Here is a 25,676-nt window from a genome sequence, read left to right as displayed (position 1 = left end):
GCTGTGAAGTTCAAGCTGCTTCCCTTTTCCAAGTACAGTAGTCCACATTCTCCTTGAACTCTGATTCAACCAACCTCAGGATTTTCAACCACGCTCAGAAGAGCCCAGCCAGTCTCATAATGCACACACAGTCAGTCAAAGAGCTGCAATTTTCTCTTGGTGAAGACCAAGCCGTTTGGCTGAGCCCTGGTTCCCCAGAGTTCTCACCTCCGCTTGTCTTCAGTTGAGGGTGCTTGAGGTTATGCTTGAGGTTGAGTCAGTCTTGTTCGTTTGGGAACTGATGGGGGCTTACTTCCTTCCACTGGAAAGCCCCCATTCTCTACCATCACAGGATATGCATGTCACACTGAGTGCTACCACCACTGCTCCTTTTGAGTGAGCCCCTGTCAACTCCCTCCTTTACCTCCAGATTTTATAGATCTACTTCCGTTTCCCTCTGCCTCCCATTACCTCCAGGACAAACTGACCCCTGTGGACAGCTCAGCAGTCTCACCTTTGCCAACCTTTCTCCTCTCACTACTCTCTGGAGACCTCTAGCCTTTGGACCTCTGACCACCCTGGATCCTTGCTCAATCATGTGTCTTACTTGATATCCTCCAAGGCCCAACTGTAATGCCACCTCCTCCACGTGACCCGGGATTGCCATGCCTATCCCCTGCACTGAACCCATCCTCCCCAGAGGGCTTTGATGTGCCTGTATCTTTTTTATTTTTTATTTTATTGATTTTGTAAGGAGAGGAAGGGAGAGAGATAGAGAGCTAGAAACGTCGATGAGAGAGAGTCATCGATCAGCTGCCTCTTGCACACCCCCTACTGGGGATATGCCCGCAACCAAAGTACATGCCCTTGACCGGAATCGAACCCGGGACCCTTCAGTCCCCAAGCCGACGCTCTATCCATTGAGCCAAACCGGTCTCGGCAGATGTGCCTGTATCTTACATAGCCAGCCTATAACATGTAGGCTCATGGTTGTCTGTCTTTCTCTTTCTACCATTGAGACCATAAGCCCCTCCAGAGTAGGTACCACCTGGTTTGGCTCTGTCAATACCCGCATCTGTTCCTCATTGTGTGGTTTGGCCTCAGGCCAGGGTGACTGCTGGAAGCCATAAGATGGGCTATTTCTGTTGCTTTCCTGGGAGCAACTGCTTGGCTTCTCCCTCTTGTTTTATAGGCAACATTTTTTTCTGATTTCACTGCTATCACAGACCTTTGATAATCTCATTTGGGAGCTGCCCTTTTGGAGGAATTTGGAGGAACCTTCTGTTTGTGCATGAATGAACTGTTTCTCTCATCATCCTGGAGGCCCGTTCCTGTCCCCAAGGGCTGCTCCTTGCCCAAATACAGAGGGAAGTCGCCCGTGTCCTGATGGGCATGGGGGCACCCACCCAAGAGCTGTCTAATTTTACTGCCTGTCCCAAGTGCCAGCTTTCAGGCTGCCAGATCTCAACTTGACACCTTGTGCCTGTCAACAGCCTGGCTGATGCCTCAGCCCCAGGCCAGCAAACCTTTTCCTCAAGGTTAAAAGTAGTTGACCTTTGACAAGCAGCATTGGCTGCATTCCTTAGTCCTTAAAAGGGAAGCTCCCGGTTACTGTTTGCTGGTGCTTATTTGGCCAGGAGACAGGGGCAGGGCCTGTGTTGTACCCTGTGTACCAGAGGAGGGTTTGTGGCTAAAGGTGCATTGCTGAACAGTCATTATTAAAATAGCCATCTTTGAAAATGTGTGCTGGAGAGGGGGGCCTCCAGTCTGTCGGTCGCTTTGCACCAAGTCCCGTGTGGCTGGAGAAGTCGTTGGCTCCTACTGAGTTCCTCACAGGCGACAGTGCCACCTGCCCCACACCCAGCGCACTCCTTGACTTGCGTGCAACAAGAAAGCTGACAAAATGACAAGGACACACACCAATTATTAAATGCCTGGACTTGTGTTTTGAATGTAGGGGTGACGGTGCAAAGATCGACTTGGTTGGCACTTCGCTATCCGGCATCTTGGACAAGGATCTCTCGGACCGCAGCAATGACATCGGTGAGTAAGGAGAACATTCTTGCTTTTCTTTGCACAATTTTGAAGGAACTGCAGAGTTCAGTTTTCCCCTTCAAGCAATCTGATGAGAACAAAGAGTTATTTAAATGCAAGGCTAACAGCCATGGTTGGTTTTAGGTGTTACAGTTTTGTAAACAAGGGAAGCGATGGTGGTTCCCACATTAACACACAATGCTTGAAATTGTTACTCTCTCTGGCCTTACAGATTCCTTGCAAGGTCCAAAGAAAAGAAATGATTAATAAACCTTTTTATAAAAGTGGGCATTTACACTTATATTCATATTTTCCAGTGATTTATGCTTTTAATATAATGAGGTCAGTGAGTGAAAATGCAGAATGGCAAAGTTCATTGTGAACACAGTACTAAGTGTTTTTGACTTTGAATTTAAAATGAGCTTTGATATAATAATTGCCACTTAGTTCAGAACATGAGTGAATTTTTCCCAAGGTCAAGATACTATACCATGTGATAAATGAGAAGGTAGCTAGAGTCTCTGTGGGTAAAAGAGTTGTAGGGTCTTTTGAGGATATGCATGTGTGGGTTCTCGGTCACATATGTGCTGGTTGAGGCCACTGTTGGTCTCACTTGGGTGACAGCCTTTTTAAGAAGTTCAAGTTCAAAGACTAATGTGTTTTAGCTTTACATCTTTTATTTGTACCTATCATGGTCATAAGTTAGCACTCTCTCATATTCTACAGAAGAGAAGGGACTACATTTTGGAATTTGCCTTTTTTAAATTAAAATTTTTATTTTAAAATAAGTATAGATTTTGCATGCGGTTATAAGAAATAATGCAGAGATATACATACCCTTTACCCAGGTTCCCCCCATGGTAACATCTTATGAAAGTGCATGATCACAACCCAGATATTGACGTTAATATAGTACACCAGGTTCCAAGTTTTACTAGTACTTGTGTGTATTTAGTTCTATGTAGCTTTGTCACATGTAGATTTGTGTATCTATCATTACAGTCAAGATACAGAACATTCAATTGCCAGTAGGATCCCTCTGTTCCTTTTTTTTAACCACACCCACCTCCCCTTCACCCCTCCTCCTCCCTAACCTCTGGCAGCCACTATCAAGGATTGATTGGACCTGGAAGATTTCTGGCATCATTTGCTTTGGCTGCTCAATTTAGAAACAAATGTCTGATAGTTGGCAGGCCCTGTGAGAAGCACCAGAGCACCTAACACACACATTCTCACCACCTGAGGCCACTCCTCTTCTGGGGTGCCATTTTCTTCTGAACCTGCAAAAAGAGTTGTGTTTTCCAAACTGCTGACCTACAGTCTCTGATCTTATCTGTGAGGACTTGGGGGTAGGATGTGTCATTGTCACTGTAAACACCAAAAGTACCGTCTTGTTTCCAGAAACTGTTCTGTATCCTCAGTCACCTTTTGAGAAGCTCAGTCAGGAAGCATGACCAAGAGCTTCTGACAGTTTGGGCTGACACAATAATAATAGAAACTGGCCTGCTGTAGCATTTGACCTGGTTAAAGGGCAGGGGAGAACAGAGAAGTTATTAGCTGTGAATGAAAAGGAATTATTGGAATGAGCCTGCTTAAGTTTTGGTGCTATGGCTGCAGTTTAGCATTTAGGCCCCATTTCAAGGCAGGGTGGACACAGTGTCAGTGAAGGTACTGTTGTGGGGGATGGGGGGGAGTCCCACAAGAAGGGAGGTGTTCTCCCACCTCCAGAATTTACAGGGCTGCACCTTGCTTGTGAAGAATATCGATCTTAGACCTTTGTTTTCTTAGAGTCTGGAGATAACTAAGGTGGCTGTCACCAAAATATGAATGTCATGTTTTTCAATCTAATAAGCTAGTTTGTAAATGTTGAAGGCATTGATGGAAAGGGTTAGTCTAAGGGAGCTTTTCATACTGTGGAAGCTAAGCACCAGCTGGATGTATGAGGGAGTCTGGAAAGAGATACTGAGGTTTAGTTTGCTCTTATTTTTACAAGAAGACTATACCAGAAACTGTAATTCCTCAAGCTGATAATTTAGAATACATGTTATTTACATTGTGAGAAATGGTAATTGGCCATTATGAAATCAACCACTACATACTCGAGTGCCTACTACTCAAGTGCAAGGCTGAATGGCTACCTCACACACAGGCCCTGCTTTCCAGGGTGTTGGGGTCTCTTTGGGCCCCTAAGACAGCAAATAAAAAGTGAAGTAACAATGATGGTCTGTATAAATGATGGCTGAGTGGTAGAAAGTAATGGTGCTCAGAGTTAGGGATGTTCCTTGGGACTCAGGGTGCAAGGGCAGGCTCTATAAAGGGGGACAGACTTACCTGGATTTGGAAGTTAGATTTGCTTAGGCAGAGGCAGAGATGTGCAGAGAAATCACATGGGGACTTCTGGTAGCTGAGCATAGATCCGGCCTGGCTGCAATAGAGTGTTTATTCTGGCATGGGGGTTGGGGAGGAGGGGGATGGAAATGGAAGTCAGGACTGGATTGAATTGGAGAGGGATGGATTTGTAATTGACTCTGCAGGCAGTGGGAGCCATTGATAGGTGACACTCAAGTGACATGAGCAGGTCAAAAATTTCAGATATCACTGATGGAGCTTTTGGGACAAATGAGATGAAGAAAACATGAGTGTCAGGAGTCAGGTTATTTGAGAGTTCCGATGAGAGGCAGTGAGAGAGAGCCTGAATTAAACTGCTCACAAAAGAATTGTGAAAGATGGGGTAGATGAAGAAGCAGCAATGCGAGAGCATGGCTTGGCCTCTGTAACAGATTGGATTTAGAAGTGGGGAGGAGAAGAGAATGATTTGTTAGCTATGAGGTTTTAAAGTTGGGTGGCTGGGGGAAAACTGAGTTGGGTAGAAATAAGCATGTCTGAAGGAAGAACTGGTTTGGGGGGAAATGTGATGAATTCATTTAAGCATGTTGAGTTTTGGCTTTGGTCAGACATCCCCAAGTCAGTGCTGGATGAAGGCTGAAAATGGAGGGCCGAGGCTGGGGAGGCAGGCAGGATGACAGAGACTAGGACCTCCCATGAGACAAGAACACAGAGCTGAAGTCTACACACCTGGGTTTGAGTGCTGCGGATTCTGCTGCTGCTTGGCTGAGTGGCCTATAAACTACAGACTCTGAGCTTCTGCTTCTTTATCTGTAAAGAATGCTAAATCTCACCAAAACCGGTTTGGCTCAGTGGATAGAGCATCAGCCTGCCAACTGAAAGATCCCGGGTTCAATTCTGGTCAATGGCATGTACCTTGGTTGCAGGCACATCTCCAGTAGGGAGTGTGCAAGAGGCAGCTGATCAATGATTCTCTGTCATCGATGTTTCTAACTCTATATCCCTCTCTGTAAAAAATCAATAAAATATATATTTTTAAAAAGAATACTAAATCTCCACCAACTTCTCCATCTTGTCTTCCAAAATTATATAAAATCACTGGGTGGACTGCAAAAAGATAGAGATGCTTATTTCTAATGTTTGTGTAGAAGTGATAAAGCCAACAAGAAAAATAAAATGCTTAGAGAACAAAGAACCTAGGGCTGAAGATCAAATTCTGCTGCGGGGTGCCACATGTATGTAAAGGAAAAGTGGCATCTTGCAACATCACAGGAGCCAATAACAAACAGCTTTATCGAGGTATAATTTATATATTGTATACAAAGGGAGGAGCGGATTTTGAGCAAAATGTCTCCAGGCCCAAATGCAGACGTGCTCTCTAGGAGAATAGGACATTGCAGAGCGACTGGCTCTCTTCAGGGCTGCTTTTGTATCTCTGCTTTTATGGCATGTGTTTATTGCTTTGAATCAAGAAGGAAATTACTTGTACCAGAATGCTTTGTTAGTGCTTCAGACAATTGAAGCTGTCCAAATGTGGGCTGCAGTGAATAGCAGAACACAGTCCTGAAAGCCATTCGCAATCTTCAGTGTTCGCTATAAATAAATGTGTTCCTCTTAATAAAGCTATAATTTTAAATTATGATGATATTAAATTAGAGAACATTGCTTTTGCAGACCCCGAGTGGGTAGCTATCAGCATCTGTCAGCCCCCGGTAATTTAGAATGAAATCAGTTGGTCCCAAACTAAGTTGTTGATGTCAGTTTGAGATATTGTTTGTATCAAAGTACACAGCTATATTTCAAGAAACATAATAGAAAACATAGATGAACTCCAACACAGGCCTGTGCATGAATAGAAACAAAAATTAAATTGTCCGGTTTTCTCTTGCTGATGGAAGACTCTATGCTCCAATTGAATAGGAGATTATAAGCCTCAAAGTCAAGTGCCATAACATTTACTTCTATTATGCCATATATTGCATTTCCCACGGCATGGTGGGATTTATTATTACACTTCAATACTGCTGAGATTTCCCATTTCTTTTCCACTAAAGCACATGGCAGCCAGCCTCCAGGTGGGAAGCAGCCCAGTAACTAAACGTCTAATTTCAACTAATTGACTTATCAAAAGACCTTCTTATTCTTCTTCAGTTGCTTGCCTTCTTCGTTTTGACTGTTGTTTTTCCCCATTGTATTTGAGTCTTATCAAACTGTTCCCACTTCCATCTCTTTAAATGGACCCCACCCCCTTTTCACTTGAGGAAGCAGAGGATTTCCCCTCCATCTTCCCTTCCCCACCTACAGACCCACACTTCATTTAGTAGTCAGCTTGGGGCCAAGTGTCAAAAGCTTTCAAGTCAATGGACTTAGGACAAGAATCTGGTTTGAAAGCTATGAAGACTAACTAACTTGCCCTCGGTCTCTCACAGATGTCTCCAGGCCTATTTATTTGGACCAGGAAGTGAAAAAGCACTTTCCTACACCCTTAGAATGCTATTAAGAGCTAATCAATTTGGGATGCTGGTAAGGTTCTAAAACTGGATTGTGGCAATGGTCGCACAATTCTGTAAATTTACTAAAAATGACCAAGTTGTATTCTTAAAATGGGTGACCTTCATGGTATACAAAGTATAACTCAATAAAGCTGTTAAAATGTGGTGGGGGTGGGGGTGATACCTAACTGTAATTTTTTTAGCATTCACTTTAAGGTCTCAATGTCAAAAAAGATATATACACACAAGTAATTTATAAACAAGGGGTTAAAAATGCCCCTTTGACCCACTTTAGAAAATAGTTGTATTTAGATTAATAGCCATTATATTGGTATTTCTGAATCCTCTGTAAACCAGTCTTTTATAAATAGCATTATGCTGTGTCTATGCTTTAAGTTTTTAAATCTTTATTGTTGAAAGTATTACATATATCCCCTTTTATCCCTCATTGACCTCTTCATGGGTTATGCATATATGCCCCCACCTGTCCCAGCCTTCACCACCCTATTGTCTGTGTCCATGGTTTATGCATATATGCATACAAGTTATTTGGTTGATCTCTTCCCATGCCCCCCTACTTCCTCACCCCACCTTCCCTCTAAGATTCTGCAGTCTGTTCCATGCTCCTATATCTCTGGATCTATTTTGTTCATCAATTTATCTTATTCATTAGATTCCACATATGAGTGATATCATGTGATACTTGTCTTTCTCTGACTGGCTTATTTCGCTTAGTGTAATACTCTCCAGGTCCCTCCATGCTGTCTCAAAGGGTAAGGGATCCTTCTTTTTTACAGCTGCATAGTATTCCATGGTATAAATGTACCACAGCCCTTTTATTCACTCATCTACTGATGTGCACTTGGGCTATTGTAAGTTGTGCTGCTATGAACATAAGGGTACATATATTATTTCTGATTGGTATTTCCAGATCCTTAGGATATACTCCTAGAAATGGGATCACTGGGTCAAATGGCAGTTCCATCTTAAAATTTTTGAGGGACCTCTGTGCTGTTTTTCACAGTGGCTGCACAGGTCTGCATTGCCTTCAGCAGTGCACTAGGGTTCCCTATTTTCCACATCCTCGCCAGCACTTGTCATTTGTTGATTTGTTGATGATAGTCATTCTGACCTGTGTGAGGTGAAACCTCGTTGTTTTAATTTACATCTCTCAGATAATTAGTGACTTTGAGCATTTTTTCATATGTCTCTTGGCCTTCTGAATGTTCACTTTGGAGAAGTGTCTATTTAGGTCCTTTGCCCATTTTTAAATTGGATTGTTTGTCTTCCCTTTGTTAAACTGTATGAGTTCCTTATATTTTTTGAATACTAACCCCTTATTGGGTGTATAATTGACAAATATGTTCTCCTATGCAATGGGCTCTCTTTTCATTTTGTTGATGGTTTCTTTTGCTGTGCAGAAGCTTTTTATTTTGATGTAGTCCCATTTGTTTATTTTCTTCTTAGTTTCATTTGCGCTAGGACAGTGGTCAGTAAACTCGTTAGTCAACAGAGCATCAAACAGCGGCTCACGAGCCGCAGTTTGCTGACCACTGTCCTAGGAGATGTATCGGTAAACATATTGCTATGAGAGATGTCTGAGATTTTGCTGTCTATGGTTTCTTCTAAGATTTTTATGATTTCCTGACTTTCATTTAGGTCTTTTACCCATTTTGATTTTATTCTTGCACATGGTGTAAGTTGGTGGTCTAGTTTTTTTTTTTTTTTTTTTGTCAAAAGCTTTTTTTCTGCATCTATTAATATGATCATGAGATTTTGTCTATCAATTCGTTTGTGTGATATATCACCTTTATTGACTTGTGAATATTGTACCAGCCTTGCATCCCTGGAATAAATCCCACTTGGTCATGGTATATGATCTTTTTAATATATTGCTGGATCCAATTTGCTAATATTTTGTTGAGAATTTTAGCATCTATGTTTATCAGGGATTTTGCCCTGTAATTCTCTTTCTTTGTAGTGTCTTTATCTGGTTTTGGAATTAGAATAATGCTGGCCTCATAAAAAATAAATAGCATTATGTTTTAGATATGTTAAGAAAGCTCTCTAAAAGCATGTGGAGGAATCCTTTTGTAATACAAATAGGTTCTCTTGCAGGCGTCTTCAAACTACGGCCCGGCCCGAGGGCCACATGCGGCCCGCAGAGGAGTCTGATCAGGCCAGCCAGGTTTTTTGGGCAGTGAGTGCAGGCGAGGTGTTACAGTAGGAATTAGTAGTTCATATAGTCCGGCCCTCCAGCTCTCTGAGGGACTGTGATCTGGCCCCCACTTTAAAAAGTTTGAGGACCCCTGTTTAAGGTGTTAAATAAGGACATTGTTTTACAAAGACTTTTTTATTGAGTTTAGAGAGAGGAAGAAATATCAATTTGTTGTTCCACTTATTTATGCATTCATTGATTGATTCTTTTCTGTACGCTGACCCAGATCAAATTGGTAACTTTGGCATGTCTGGACAATGTTTGAACCAACTGAGCTACCTGGCCAGGGCTACAAAGTTTTCTTAAATTGAGACCCAGCCGGCCCAGCCAGCGTGGCTCAGTGGCTAACCGTCAACCTATGAACCAGGAGGTCATGGTTCGATTCCCCTGATCAGGGCACTGCCCAGGTTGTGGACTTGATCCCCAGTGGGGGGGGGGGATGTAAGAGGCAGTGGATCAATGATTCTCATCATTGATGTTTCTCTTTCTCCCTCTGCTTTCCTCTCTAAAATCAATAAAAATATTTTTAATTGAGCTGGACATTGATAATATGATTACAACTATAGTTATAGAATATTCACAAAATGTTGGGAAGACTTAGGAGTATTTTCTAAGAATATTTGTAAGTAGAACATATCTTTATAAGCCTGATTCCTCTTTTAGGTACAATTTGCAGATAGTTGCTTCTGAAGAATGTAACTGTATATGTAATGTCCTAGTGTGAGATCTATTCCTCCAGTACAGTTACAAGTGTATGCTCCCTTTCTTCATCTGCCTTCTATCGATACTATCCTCCTGAGGTTATAGTAGGTGAAATAATAGCAGCCAGAGCGAGCAAGGGGAAGGAAAGAAGGAACTAACAATGACTGGGTTGCCACCTAGACATCTTGTATGTTTTGAGTATTCTCATCATCACCATCTCTGTAAAGGAGGTGTAATAACTCTCATTTTCATAGGGAAGAGACAGGGAATAAAGAAAACCAGGTAATTTGGGCAAAGTTAACTGGCTAGTGAGTAGCAGAGTTTTATCTGACCCAGGTAGCCCTGACCCCTGGGCCAGATATTTCAGTGCATGAAGTTGGTCTGCATCAGCGGTTCTCAACCACTCTCCCCAGGAGATGTTTCGTGATGTCTGGAGATATTTCTGGTTGTCACAGCATGGGTTTGGGGGTGGGAATTAGCATGCTACTGGCATCTAGTAGGTAGAAACCAAGGACACTACTAAATATTCCACAGTGCACAGGACAACAGCACCAAGGTTGAGAAAGCCTGGCTGGTGTCAAAAATCTGATGGTGAATTGGAAACTGCTGGGCCAAGGACAGTGTCCCCTCAAGTGCAGGCTTATGGCCTATCTCATTTCCTGAGAATCTTTATAAAACACAATTTGAAATAGTTTCAGAGCTTTTTGCAACTGATGACTTTATATACAAAAAGTAAGTATATTTGAAGTATTTGAATATCAACCAAGAAAGTCTTCATGACCTTTGAAAGAATTCTCTTCCTCAGACTTATGGCAAATGACTTGCTCTAGAAAAAAAATGATATAATTTGAGTCTGATTTTTACATGGAAGGATTTTTATATTTGGGTTTAGATACTCCCAAGATTTAATATCCAGTGTTTAAATGAGTATTAAGTAAAAAGACAATAAACATGAAATTTAATTAATGCTATATTAGAAATGTGTGTTCTGTATACTGAAGCTTTTCATGATATATATAAAGCCATTTAATTGTGACTATTGCCACAAAATTTTTGTTATGACACCAAATCTCTATAAATCTCTGTAAATAAGTGATTGAATTTGAAAGTTCTTTTGACATTTTTGCCTTTTCCCATAAGAAATCATTTCTTGGAGTCCTTGGACAGATTTGCAGGGAAGACTTAGATCCCTGGCTTTGAGCTATTGGTTTTTTTGTCTTTTTTTATATTTTAAATTTTCCCTTTGATACTTGTAGCATTTTAGGTCAGTTAAGTGAATTCTCGGGTTTAATAGGACAACATATACTATATATACTGTGTCTTGCCTGCCTTAAAGAACCTCCAGGAGTGACATTTGGAGTGTTCCAGATGGACTGCTGGCTGACTGTGTGAGTGAGTGAGCCATGCTTCTCAGCTCTCTTGGGGCTCGCTGCTCTGACATGAGAACTTTCATGCAAGGGTCATGGCTCACTCCTACAGTGTCTCTTTACCAGTGACCTTCAGATATGGCCTTGGGGATCCAGAATGTGGCTGGCATTATCCATGCAGAAAATAGGAAGATGTGATCTCTGTTATGTCAGGGTCAAGTCTGTGGATGAGGCTGTGGAGTATGTGTGTGTGTGTGTGTGTGTGTGTGTGTGTGTGTGTGTGTGTACACATGCCACTATTCAGGGACACAAGTCATGATCAGACTTCACTTTCTATCAAGATATTTGAGAAGCAATATGCATTTTTCAAGCATGATGACAAAGAGCAAAAGAGATTGTGCTTAGTCAAGTAAGTGCTTTATATGAAGGAAATGAAACAGATTAAACTTCTGATTGATGGGTCTTGGCTCCCGTTAATTCAAAACAGACTCTATGCCTGGACCTCTCCTTGCAGTGCCTCTGCCCTGGTTCCTGACTTCTCACCTAAGACTCTTAGGGCTCACAGCCTAGGTTCGTGCTGAGGAAATGAGCTCAAACTGGCAACCAGCTCTGGTTTCAAAATCAGCTCACAGTCCTCAAGGAGATGGGCTTGTGGCAAGGCCTATCCCAAGTATTGATATTTATTTCCAAGAGTCTGATCTCAGATGTAAACCAGGGGTGTCCACTAACAGACCTTCACAGAAACATTGGCCTACACCAAAACCGAACTGCTCACCTCTAGCTGCTTGGTCCCCATCAGGGCAGTCCTGGCATTTGGCAGTTCATCTCATTGGTTGGGTTTGTACTTAGTTTTGATGGGTTCCATACACATCTTTTACCCCATTATATCCAATAAGTGCAAAAGCAACAAACATTCAAAGTGTCAGTAGCAAAAGTCTCATGAACACTATAGAAACACAGGTGGACATTAAATAAATCAAAGTGAGACGGTAACAAATGTTGCATAGCCTCATGAGAGTATTTGAGGGTGTGAATTATTCTCAAACACAAGAAGTGAACAGTGCCATGCCGCCTGAGCCACCTACAGCTATCAGCCTGCTCAGAGGAAAAGTAACTGACAGGTGAGAGGAGTGGAGGGGCATTCAGGTGTGTAGCAAGACAGTTCAGACAGCCCTTGGCTTGGAGAGGTTCACAGTACTCAGTAGGCATTTGCATTTGTGGTCCCACCCAGAAGCTTACCTGTGTGCAGAGGCAGCATATCCTCCCCTGGGATTTTGGTCGCCTGCCTCTCTGTGGTCAGGGCCCTCGAATTCTTCCTTCAGCCCAATGACTTGAGCATTTCTGCTTTTGCTACGTGCTGAGACCATTTATAGCTTTGGGCATACAAATGTAGAGGGGCTAAAGTAATCTATGCACAGCAAAGGGACTTATATAGTACTTGTTACATTCACAGTGTGCTCAGCTGAGACCTCTGAGCTGGGAATGAATGTGGAGGCAAAAAGAGAACAGGTGACATTCAGCTCTGATTGCACATGGCATTTATTTGGCCTGCAGTATCCCCTCTGCCCACTGCCTCTGGCTCACAGATTGGCAGGGCCCGGTTATGGCTTCCTTTTAACTTGGAAATATCCAGGGGGCTATACCACCTGCCAGAAAACCATGCTCAAGTGCCCCTTCGCCATACTAAAAGCATAATAAACTACACATTATTAAGAAGGAAAGCTGAATTATTACCCCCTTTCTCTTGCTATATACTTTTGCTTACGGTATGGTCTAGAGTAGGGGTGTCGAACTCAATCAGAGAAGGGGCCAAAATCTAAAATCCAGCCTAAATCACAGGCCGAATGGTTTACTGAACAGTCACAAACTGTCATTGTGATGGAAACGCAGCGGAGTGCAGTAATGACAGCGCGGTGCGGGCCACATTGCAAGGCCTGGCGGGACGGATTTGGCCCGCGGGCCTTGTGTTTGACACATGTGGTCTAGAGGCCTTGGCCTTCTCAGTCCCTTGCTACCTTTGATTCATTGATTGAGAAAAGCGATGAGCACTTGGAGAGTGAGGTTGGTGAGACCCACTAGAGAGTTATTAGATCTGGTGGTGACAAGCTAAGGATGTGGTGTAAGAAAACAGGGAGCCCGGATTTAGAACCAGAAATCTCTTTATTTAGCTACGAGGTGTCCTGCAGTGATGCTGTTTATCCCCTGAGGCCTGAGTCATCTCTCCCTGAGGTTGTTCATAATCTTTAGAATTTCACAGAATCACCTACCAAACAAAAAGACCTTTAATGTGAGGAAGTGCTGATTTTTATTTCACTAATTAAACATTTAAAAAAAAACGATTGTCATAACTTGCCTAATGTGCCTCAGTGGTTGAGCATTGTCCCATGCTCCAAGATGTTGGCAGTTCACATGTCCTGGTTGTGGTTGGAGGCTCAGTCCCCGGTAGGAGGTGTGCAGAAGGCAGCCAATTGACGTTGATGTTTCTCTCTCCCTCTCCCTTTTTCTCTCTCTCAATAAAAACATATTTTTTAAATAAACAAAAATACGAATATCATCACCTAGTAGAAGGGATATAATCTCCAAGTTTTTTAATTAAATATTTTTTATTAAATCTTTATTGTTCAGATTATTACAGTTGTTCCTCTTCTTTCCCCCCCCCCCCAATAGCTTCCCTCCACCCAGTTACCACCCCACCCAATGCCCTTATCCCCCCCGCACTGTCCTCATCTATAGATGTATGATTTTTGTCCAGTCTCTTCCCACACCCCAACACCCCTTACCCCCGAGGATTGTCAGTCCACTCCCTTTCTATATCCCTGATTCAATTATAGTCACCAGATTATTCTGTTCATCAGATTTTTAATTCACTTGATTTTTAGATTCACTTGTTAATAGATATGTATTTTTTTGTTCATAATTTTTATATTTACCTTTTTCTTCTTCTTCCTCTTCTTAAAGAATACCTTTCAGCATTTCATATAATACTGGTTTGGCGGTGATGAACTCCTTTAGTTTTTTCTTATCTGTGAAGCTCTTTATCTGCCCTTCAATTCTGAATAATAGCTTTGCTGGGTAGAGTAATCTTGGTTGTAGGTTCCTGCTATTCATCACTTTGAATATTTCTTGCCACTCCCTTCTGGCCTGCATAGTTTCTGTTGAGAAATCATCTGACAATCATATGGGTACTCCCTTATAGGTAACTAACTGTTTTTCTCTTGCTGCTTTTAATATCTCCCTTTGTTTTTTGCCCTTGGCATTTTAATTATGATGTGTCTTGGTGTGGTCCTCTTTGGATTCCTTTTGTTTGGGGTTCTGTGCACTTCCAGGACTTGTAAGTCTATTTTTTTCACCAGGTAGGGGAAGTTTTCAGTCATTATTTCTTCAAATAGGTTTTCAGTATCTTGCTCTTTCTTCTTCGGGCACCCCCATAATTTGGATGTTGGTACTCTTGAAGTTGTCCCAGAGGTTCCTTAAACTATCTTCATATTTTTGGATTCTTTTTTCTTTTTTCTTTTCCAGTTGAGTGTTTTTTGCTTTTTTGTATTTCAAATCTTTGACTTGATTCTTGGGATCCTCTGGTCTGCTGTTGGATCTCTGTATACTATTCTTTATTTCAGTCAGTCTATGCTTAATTTCTAATTGGTCCTTTTTCATATTCTCAATGGTCTGACTAAATTTATCTGCCTTTTCTTGAAAAACTTTATAACTGGGATTTTAAACTCTATATCCAGTAGTTTGCTTTCCTCCATTTCTTTCATTTGTGACCTGTTTCTTTGTCCTCACATTTTTGCTGCTTCCCTGTGTTGATAAAGTAGCTTTGTGTGCTAGGTATCCTATAGGGCCTAGTGGCTCAGCCTCCCCAGTTACCTGAGGTGCACACTCTTGGTGCACCCCTTTGTGGGTTGTGTGCACAGTCTTGTTGTAGTTAAGCCTTGATTGTTGTTGGTATCACTGGGAGGAATTGACCTCCAGGCCACTTGGCCATGAGGATCAGCTCTGTCTATGATGGGAGAACTTCTGTGCTGGAGATACCCTTATGAGACAAGACTTACTTTAATGGGACTTTGGTGATCACTGAGTCTGCCCCCTAAGTGTGTCCCTTATGGATCTGTTGTAATCTAGATGGTCCTACTCTGACCCCTGGGTACACTGGCTCTTGGATCTCCAAGGAGGTGCTATTTTAGCCTCTGCCTGAGGCCACCCAGCAAGAACTACAGAGAGATCTGCAGGTTCCTCTTCTTTGGGTTTTGGAGGTGCCCAGATGAGGCCCAGATGTGAAGCAGTGCAAGTTGCTGTGGGGTCTTGGGCCTTCTTTTGGATGTTCTGGGTCTCTGTGACCCAGCTGCAGTTTGTTAGCTAAGTTTAGATTTCAGAGGACCAGGCTATTCATATGCAAAAGCCTCTGTGCATAGCTGGGGTGAGGTGGAGTCTCAAGGCGGAGCAAACAGCAATAGCTTCCATCAGCCATGCCCTAAGAGGCCCCTGGGTCTCAGTGTCCTTTGGTAATCACTGCAAGCACCTATGAAAGAAAGCCACCCTCGAGTTCTGCCCACTGCCAGGCAGTCCAATTTCTCCTTATATGAGTCTGAGTCCCCAGAGTCTCACCCAGAACTGGAGTTCAGAGCTGTCGGGAACTTGTGTCTCCTTGTGGATCAAAAAAGACACCCGCATACTCAGTTGCTAGCCCTTTCCATGCTGTGCACCTCTGTACCTCTGCACTTTACTTCCGCAGCTCCTCTGAGTCTCAGTGTGCTAGTCTCTTCCCTTCTAGTTGTAGAATTTCCACTCAGCCAGCCTTCCTGTGGTTCTGGATGATGTATGTTTTGTCTTTTAGTTGTAGTTTTGAAGTGGTTGTGCTAGGCAGCAAGTTTAGGTGTTTACCTATGCCACCATCTTGGTTTCTCTAACTGAACAGTTTTAGCTCACTGGGAGACTCATGATGTTTGCCTTCTTTTTCTCTTTATGACTGGTGATAACTTTATCATGGATGCATGCATACCAGTTCATGGGGTGGCATTTGAAAACCACACGTCAGGTGCTTGTCTACAGAGATGAAGGGAAGAGGAGAAATTCCACTGGGAGGGCAAACAAAAGTCTTCAGAGAGAGTTAGGTGTTGAAACTCTGGCAAAAACATACCACCCAGATATGTACAATTAGATTACCTTTTTTTTTTTTTAGAGAGAGATACAGTTGCTTGTGATTTTTAAAAATCACTCATGGAATGTCAGATTTTTAAGACCACTTTAACTACTTTGTACCTCTGTCTTCTGTTTTCTCCAGGGCTAGAGAATGGGGCCCACCAGCCCTTCTAGCAGCTGGGGAGGCACTACCCCCTTTGCATGCAGTGAAAAGGGCAGTGGGCTTCAGACAGGTGGTATCTCCTCTTCAGATTTATACTCAGCACAAATATGGGCTTCTGTGTAATTCTAGACATTAAGATGTTGTTTCACGTGTGCATTAAAATGTTCTCTGTCAGACCACTCTTTCTTTGTCTAAGTAAAGTGCACTGACTAAGACGGAATGCCCTGTGTGACTTGTTCACTAAAAGGAAACTGACCCTCAGCCTGGTTGCATATCCCCCTATAAAAGATCATTGGACCTGCCTCATACCCCTTTCAATTTTGGTTTTTCATCTTTAAACCAGAGGCTTGGATAAAATGATCTAAGGGGCCCAGGTCAAACTCTCAGCCTTATTTCTCTGAATCTGTTTCTTTTAGCTGAGTTGTCTGGACATTGAGAAAACTGCTCTTTTGGTAACCTCTGAAACCTCTTTAAAATGAAATAGCTTATTCTTTTATTTGTCTCTTTACCTCAATTCTTTTAGTTCTATTAGTTCCTCTAACTTAAAATTGATCATTTGTCCCTTTCTGAGGTCTCATCTAGGTTTTCTTTGGCCTAAAGATTTTTGCTTATAAAAGATTTGCTGGCCACCCTTGCCAGTTTGGCTCAGTGGATAGGGTGTCGGCCTATGCACTGAAGGGTCCCAGGTTTCATTTGGTCAAGGGCACATACCTCAGTTGCAGGCTCCTCCCCAGCCCAGGCTCTGGTCGGTCATGTGCAGGAGACAGCCAATCGATGTGTTTCTCCCACATCAATATTTCTCTCTGCCTTTCCCTCTCTTCTTTACTTTCTTTAAAAATCAATGGAAAGATATCCTCAAAGTGTTTTATTAACATTTTAGTTAAAAAACTAGCAAGTCTATTTTATTAACAGTTATGGGTATAATAGTTACGGCATAAATTTTATAAAGTTTTAAAATTATTCATTCACCTTGAAAAGAACTTGTCATGATCTTTTTACCCAGATTATTACAGAGAAATGTAAAGGCATACGATATTTGCCATCCTAACCAAATTTGAGTTCCTAGAGAAAACCCTTATAGAGAGGTGCAGTGTACTAAATAAACCATGGTTCTTAGGTAAGCACATTTGAATTTGAGTCCTATCTTTGCAAATTCTCAGATGAGTGACTCTGAGATCCACTTTCCTCTTATATATGACAGGGTTAGTAATACCCACTTACCTTAGAGATAGTTGCAAAATTGAGACATAATGATGTGATGTGGCTGACACAAAACAGGTGCTTTCTGTCTGATAGTTGTTATAGCTGCAGTTCAGATAGAGGGAAGCACCAAGCATAGACTTTCATTCTTACCATGAATACTATAATTGGAAATTAGAAAAATTCTTAAGCACATAACATAGATCAGCTGGCTAAGATTTTGGTAGCTACATATGGAATCAATCATTTTATACCTATTCTACTCAGTTGTATCTTTATTTTAAAGAGCTTCTCCCATGCCCCCCAATTACAAAGGGAATAGGTTCTTACTTTAAAAAAATAAAAGAACCCAAGAAGCTAGAAAGTACAGTCCCTTGGTATCTCAGTCTCTCCCTGACATAATCACTGTTCATTTGTTACACATACTTTTAGAAATGGGTTAATTTTTAATGTGATCATGATATATATATATAGTTCTGATCCATTATTTTTTTTACTAAGTAATGTATGCTTAACATCTTTCCATGTAAGTCACATATATCAACCTTAAACTTTTAAAGGCTAAGTAATATTCCATTGTATGATTCTACCATAATCAGTTCTCTAGAAGCAATGCTGCAATGAAGAGCCTAAGACAGGAGGGATCTGTGAATGGGACTACTTGTACCTTTAGGAGCCATGGAAACTTCTTAGGCTACGGATAGTGCTCATCTTCTTATGTGTTCTTCCTTCAAATTTATATCTTAAGAACCCTGGTGTCATTCTGCTTCTCCTTTTTCTATTCCCCCTTTCCAATTGCCCTCGCCTATTTTATATGGCATAGCCAATTTCTTGTCCAGTCCAGGGGTATAAAAACCTGTGGTGCAAACTAAGAGACAGTTCTAAGATTGGTGTTGGAATTGAGAAACTGGTGACTCTATCAACTGGACAAAAAAATCCATTTACAAGTCAGTTGGTTTCCAATTCATTGCTTCCAGCAAAATTGAAGAAAATCTCTACTGAGCTGTACATTGATGGATTGTTAAAAATAGTTCTTGATGATTCTAGACCACTTTCTGAGTTTTGGTATATAACCCAAAAGGAGTTCAAAGAACCGACTGACTTTGTGATAAAATTCTTTACATTTCCATCTACTTCTATCTTTGTGAATAAAGTTTCTTGGCACTTATAACTATAAAATGAAAAATAGAACTAGAATTGATACAAAACCATGCCATTTTTTGTGCTATGTAAGAATCATCCAATATGCATGAAGTAATTGGGGGGGGATAATAAAATTCTACTTTTTATGCTTATAAATTATCAAAATGTATGATATGTGGCTGACACAAAACAGGTGCTTTCTGTCTGATAGTTGTTATAGCTGCAGTTCAGATACATAAGTATTGATCATTCATATACTAATAATTATAATGATAACTCAGTCCAGAAGAAAAATAATTTTTACACTTAGAGTGTTATGATTTTAGTAAATTAAATAATAAATTGACATTTATATGTACTTTATAGCATAAAAGATAATAATTAACAAAGCCCCAAAATACATAAAATTCATAATGGCATATGAATTCCAGAAGGGTAAAGGAGTGATGCAAATTTTTCAACTGTTAAAGAAAAGCTTATTTGTGACCTTTTTAAATGGATGATGGTAGTTGTTACAGTGCTGTGGTATTCAAATACATATTGAATGTATGTAAGAGAGCAATAAAGTTATGTTTTAAAATATCAATATTTAGATTATAGCAAAGTATATCCTTTGTTACTAAAACTTATACAAAATTTTAGATGTCAACTTAAGATGTGTGAGGGGATACATGAGTTTTCAAAATCATTTTAGAAGGTACACTGGCAAAACAATCTGAGGACCACTGGCCTCATAAGTATATAATTTTACACGTAGATAAACATTTCTACAGGTTAATTTGTAGAAGTGGAATATGTGAAGGTGCACATATAGGTATTGACAAATGGCATCTGAAAAAAGTAGTGCAGCCCTAACCAGTTTGGCTCAGTGGATAGAGTGTTGGCCTTTGGACTGAAGGGTCCCAGGTTTGATTCCAGTCAAGGGCATGTACCTTGGTTGCGAGCACATCCTCAGTAGGGGGTATGAAGGAGGCAGCTGATCAATGTTTCTCTCTCATCGATATTTCTAACTCTCTATTCCTCTCTGAAAAAAAATCAATAAAATATATATTTTTAAAAAGAGTAGTGCAAGTTATGTTCCTGTGAATAATAATATAACTACTATTTCCAGTAAAAGAAATACATTTTTATTAAATCTTTTTGCAAAGTAAGTTTGGGCCTATGGTGAACAGTTTTAAAGGCATGAAAATGTGACAAGTTGCTTTTTCCCACTTAACACAGCTTATTATCAATTCACATGAAGCACTTTACCTCTCCTCAGTGCTAGACTTCAGTAAGATACATGCACCCTTCCCCTGATTTAAATTTGGTCCCCATTTTATTGTTGCTAATTTCATCTTTTTACTTTGCTTTCATAGTAGCTAGCAGAATTTTTAAGTGTGTGTGTGTGTATGTGTGTGTGTGTGTGTGTGTGTGTGTGTGTGTGTGTGTATGTGTTTCTCTCTCTCAGGTGGCTTGAAGCTTCATGGAACAGGGACCATGGCTATGTTATCTACCCCTGTATCCCTCCATACCTAGCCTGGAGACTGGCTCATAGTTCTCGCTCAGTAAATAGGCCTTCAGTGAATGAACTGAACATGGATGAGAAAAAATACCATGATGTTGGGTAGTGATAGAGGTCTTTGTTGCCACTAGCCACAAGTGACTGTTTATATTTTATTTAATTTTAGTAATCACACTTAGCCATAGCCCATGCACCCATTAGCCACATGGGACTAGTGGCTACCATATTGGATAGTATAGATATAGCAGGTTCCGATCACCACAGCCAACTTTTAATGGATAGCGCTGATTTAGAGAGATTATTTGCATTCTCAAAATTATCACTATGCCTGGCATGCAATAGATATTTAATAAATGTTTGATTAAGTGGATGAGTAAATAAGCTCCTAATATCCCTCTCTTATTCTTGTAATAGATTTCTCATTCTAAGCCGTATTCCACTCCACAGGCTGCAGCCAGGGTTGTTAAAGAACAGATCTGAGTATGTCCCTTTGATGCTTGAAGTTCTTCCCGAGTTCCCATGAAATCCCAGTGCCTTAAGTTCCCATGTAAACATTACTTTGAACTAAATAGCCAGACATTCTCGGTTAACTTGCCTAACTCCTTCCATTTCTTGCCAGAGATTTCCTTAAAGAGGTCAGCCTCTTTTTCTGTCCTTCTAAAGCACATTTGAATAAAATAGAAAAAAGCAGTTTGTAATCAAAGCATACAGCGATTTCTTCACCAAAGAAAATTACTTTTTTAGTATCTTTTCTTATTCTTGATGTAGAAACAAATCTCAGAATTCACCATTGATTGAATGAGGAAAGTAAGGTCAAGTGCTCCTGCTGTCTATACAACGCTCTGTAGTGGAAAGAATTCCACATATCTCAATCGGAATGTGGGTCCTATCACTTTGTGGGTATGACCTTGAGCAAATGGTCTAACCTCTGACCTTCCCTCTCTCCCTTTATGGAATAGAGCAGCACTTACAGAGCGTGGGTTTTGGGGGAGGATTACATGAGTGCACACGTGTAAAAGATAGAATAGTAGAGTGGCTGAACAGTAGCTCAAACCTGTTCACTCTCAGCAGCTTGCATTTGCAAACATCACACCTGGATTATAAATGAAAACACAGCAACTAATCTGCTATATTCCTTACACATTTTGGAGGGCTTATTTTCCTGAAGAAGCTGATCATTGCTCAAATGAGAATTTTTCAGTTGGTGAGTCAGCTAACATAGGTGTTCATTTGACCCCCAATTATGGGCATATCTTTGTAGTCTGTTTGCACAGATGTTTCACACTAGTCACATGATTTACGTGCATGGTGAGATTTCCTCCCTGCAAGCCTGCAGGTTTAGGGTTTAGTCATATCTTAAATCTTAATGTTTAAAAGGTGTGTGTGTGTGTGTGTGTGTGTGTGTGTGTGTGTGTGTTTCATTAAGGTTTAGCCTCACTATTAGGTCTCTGTCTCCTAATCCCACAATTCCATCAATGGTATATGAAAACAAAATTCTACCTGTGTGATTTGAAAGAGTTTTCACATAATGTCTCATTTATAAAAGAATAAATCTCTAAAGCTAATAGCTCAGAGCATTCTTTCTCTCTCTCTCTCTCCTCTCTCTCTCTCTCTCTCTCTCTCTCTCTCTCTCTCTCTCTCTCTCTTTTTCTTCTGCTAGAAACACTGAAGCTCAGAAAGGTTGTTTGTTAATTTATTCATTGATCATTTACTGACCACTCACCTCAAGCCAGCAATGATGTTAGGCCCAGGACAAACAGAGATAACAGCCACAGTGGTTTCCCTGGTTCATGTGGAAGATAAATCAACAAAGAATGTCAGTTCAGGGTGCTAAATGCTGAGATTGGAGTGATGGGTGACTAGGGGAGCAGCCAAGCCAGACTTTAGGGTTCAATCTGGCTTCTTGGAAAATATCCCAGTTGCCTGAACCAAGCCTTGATGGCCTCAGTGGAAGGGAGAAGAGGAGAGGAGATGAAGTTGCCTGAGGGACAGAGAGAGAGATCGGACTGGCTCTAAGGCACTGGGATTTCATGGAAATGTGGGAAGAACTTCAAGCATTGAAGGGACATACTCAGATCTGTGCTTTAACATCCCTGGTGGTAGCCTGTGGAGTGGTATGGGGCTTAGAGTGAGAAATCTATTATAGCGGTTCCAGGTGAGAAGTTCCACTACTTTAGTGATCCTTGACAGGGGCATGTGGAAGGAGGAATGGCTTCCCTAGATAATGGGAGATAGTGATGTTGCCAGGCTTCAAATGAAGGAAACTTCCATTCCAGGGCTTTCTCGAGTCCGGAGCAGTGAGCCACAAGGAATAAACAGAGCCATTTAAGAGCTTGCAAATAGTTCTTTTTGTGACAGCTGGCTTGTCTCATACTTCTGACTTTTTCTTCTCTGTGTTTTCGATGGATGTGCTTTAGGTCACCTGTGGTCACTCGTATCATCCCTCCTACCCGTGGAAAATGAGTCCACATTTTCTAATTGAACTAAATAGGGTGTGACTGAAATTCATGGAAAATGGGCAATTCTATGTGGCATGAAGAATCAGAGGCCTTTCCAAGCCAGCTCTGTGTCCAACGTGAATTATCCTTGTATGTCTGCAGAGGGCTCGCTTTCCAAGTTATCACCAAAGCCAAGAACCTCTCATCCTTATGAAACCGACTTTTAAAAAATACCCACCATTCCATTTGCCAGCTCAATAGATTTGGATTGACTTATAGGCATTAAAGCTATATTTTTATTAAGAGGAAAAATTCCCAGCCAAGCTGAGAAAGCTCATATCAGATTTCAGCCCGATTCATTTCAAAACCACCATGAAAAATTGCGACATTTTCTTCACACCACAATGGGTTAGTCATGGAAATTCTGCCTGAATCTCAGCTACCATGATCATAGTCATGAGAGCATGGTCTGTGCCACCGAAAACTTAGGTTCCAGGACTGAAGAGTTTCCCCCTTCACTGTCAGAAAGCAGAAGAGCATTGCAATTCAGGGTCTATTTCAGCAAGTGACCTCATACTTGGTGTATCTTTTGCTTTCTGGCAGTTTTTTACTGTTGTTGTTTCCAAAAGCTCAAACCAAAGCAAGTTCAACATAGCTGAATATCCATGAAGAAGTGAAAAGCCCCTCTCCCGTTGGACTCTGACCCTTTTGAGTGACAGATGAGGCAGTCTTCTTGGCCATCTGTTGGGGAGACGCTGGCTGAGTGTAGCCAGGCTCCAGCATGTGTGGGTCTTTTCAGTGCAGACCTCAGCCAGTAAAATGAAACGGGCCAGCCAAGCAGCCATGGCACAGAATGCTGCCTTCCACCCTGAAGCTGCCACCTCACATCCCCAGTCACTTCTGTAAGCTGCACTCCTGGAATCAGAGTTTTTTTCTTGAGCTTAGCCTATTCATTCATTGGCTTGTTCCGTTGTTCACGTCTTCCTTCATTTGCAGAATATTAAGCTCGTTTTCTCCAGGAATGTGCTAGACATCCAGAGCTCAGAGATAAGTTTCTGTCCTCCTGGGGCTCATAATCTAAGTGTGGGAAACAGACACCCACCTCTGAGTCATTTTGAAAGGATGATTTATGACAGACCACCGTCTCACACACCATCAAACCTTCAATTCCCAGGGGGCTTAATTATTTTAGGAGGGTGGGTGGGGAGCAGAGATGGAATCCTCCCTGGATTCTAGCAGATGTTTCTTGGGCATGAACTTGTCTGTCCCTGCACACCAGTGCATGCACAGAGTCCATCCTAAGGGGACCTGGGGCCATTCCACCTGCTCTCCACACCCCTCTCCCATCCAACTCTGTATGCTGGGTCACCTCATCAGCTTCCTCCTCACTTCAGCTGCAGTGTTTCTGACCTGTCACCAATGCTCAAGCCTTTGGTTACCACTTTGATCTACTGCTCTGGCCTCTTGTTGCCCCCTCTCCCCCGAAACGGGTCAGCACTGCCCAGGCTGGTATTACGTCTTACTCCTGATAACTCACCCGCACTGCAATCTATCTACTTACTGGGCCCTGGAACACCCCGTCACTTACCTGATGGCCCCTATCCCAGCTCACTCTCCTCTCTCTGCTTGGTCAAGTCCTTACTTATCCCTCCCTCCCCTTCTTTACTTACCTGCATGCTCATATCACCTGGGGAGATTGAAAACCTACCCGAGCCCAGCCTTTACCCCAGACAAATTCAGTCAGTCCCCAGGGTGGGGTCCAGGCATGAGTCAAGTCTTTTTACTTGTCCAGGAGGTTCCACTGTGCAGCTAAGGTGGAGACCCAGAGTCACTTAGCCTTTAATTGTTCTGTAATAGCTTCAGTCTGTCAGATTTTGCCTCCAGAGCTTGCTTCCATTTCCTAGACAGAGCCATAATATAGGTGCTCCATCTGAACCCCTGTTAGCTGGAACCATTATCAGCTCTCTTCTTCACTTCCCCTGGCTGCCTGCTCAGCATTTGCTCCTCAGTTCTGTGTCCTCTCTCCTTTCTCTTAGGCTTCCTCTGCAGTCTTTGTGACCCCTTTCCTCCACAACCAGCTGTTCTCCATGAGTCCTCCACCGGTTTGGCTCAGTGGATAAAGCGTCAGCCTGTGGACTGAAGGGTCCCAGGTTCGATTCCGGTCAAGGGCATGTACCTTTATTGCAGGCACATCCCTCTCACTTTCTCTCTGTAAAAAATAAAATATATCTTTTAAAAATTGGAGTAAGGAATGATATGGAAATGAATCATCCAATAATAGGGGATTGAGTCAATAAAACATGAATTGCCATGTAGTAGATTATACAGCAATCAAAATATTTATGAAAAAAATTAGAGTTGTGGAATGTTATGTTAATGAAATAAACAGATGCAATGCTTCTTATAGTGTGAACTAGACTATTTATAGAAAAAGCCTGGAGGGTAGTATACCAAAATGCTAATAGTGCTTGTCCCAGTGTAGTAAGATTATAATTGACTTTCTTTTGTTATTATTCTTTTATGTGCTTTTTAAAAATTATACATTGAGTAAAAGTAAAAAATCATACTTTTGTAATCAGAGAAAAGGTGACCTTAAAAAATTAATTGAGAGAATGTTAATGTTCGATGGTAGCTCAATTCAAGTGTATAATGAGAAATTTCATTTTCAGACAACATGGTGTTAGTAAAGGTGAGTCTTGGGGTATGGTCAGGAGGAGGACTTTTAGGAAAATAAGATTTTCTTAAAGGGAAGGCCCCTGAGAGGGTCAGAGCAGTGAACTGGCTCTGGAGAAACCCATCTAGCAGTGGAGGTCTTGGCCCATCCCTGAGGCCTACTGAGCTGGCTTGTAGGTGGGGCCCTTTTTAGGAGCCTCACTCTTGTGCTGGGTGCTGATTGGCTCCTTCTTTGGCCTCTGAGCACCACTGATGTTTTTCTTTTTCTTTTTTTTTTT

General features: G+C 41.6%; 1 protein-coding gene across 13 annotated transcripts in view; it reads left to right on the top strand.

Annotated features, from left to right (window-relative positions):
* Positions 1-25,676, top strand: part of SH3KBP1 (SH3 domain containing kinase binding protein 1) — a 342,524-nt gene that overhangs the window by 303,017 nt on the left and 13,831 nt on the right. For all 13 annotated transcript variants that reach the window (XM_045582309.1, XM_045582310.1, XM_036439673.2 and 10 more), the window contains one exon: positions 1,937-2,022. In XM_045582309.1, coding sequence (XP_045438265.1) covers positions 1,937-2,022 — 86 coding nt within the window. The remainder of the gene's footprint in view (positions 1-1,936; positions 2,023-25,676) is intronic.

This window comes from Pipistrellus kuhlii, unplaced genomic scaffold (assembly GCF_014108245.1).
Source record: "Pipistrellus kuhlii isolate mPipKuh1 unplaced genomic scaffold, mPipKuh1.p scaffold_m20_p_16, whole genome shotgun sequence".
Taxonomy (NCBI): Eukaryota; Metazoa; Chordata; class Mammalia; order Chiroptera; family Vespertilionidae; genus Pipistrellus; species Pipistrellus kuhlii.
This window is presented reverse-complemented; position numbering and strand designations above follow the sequence as displayed.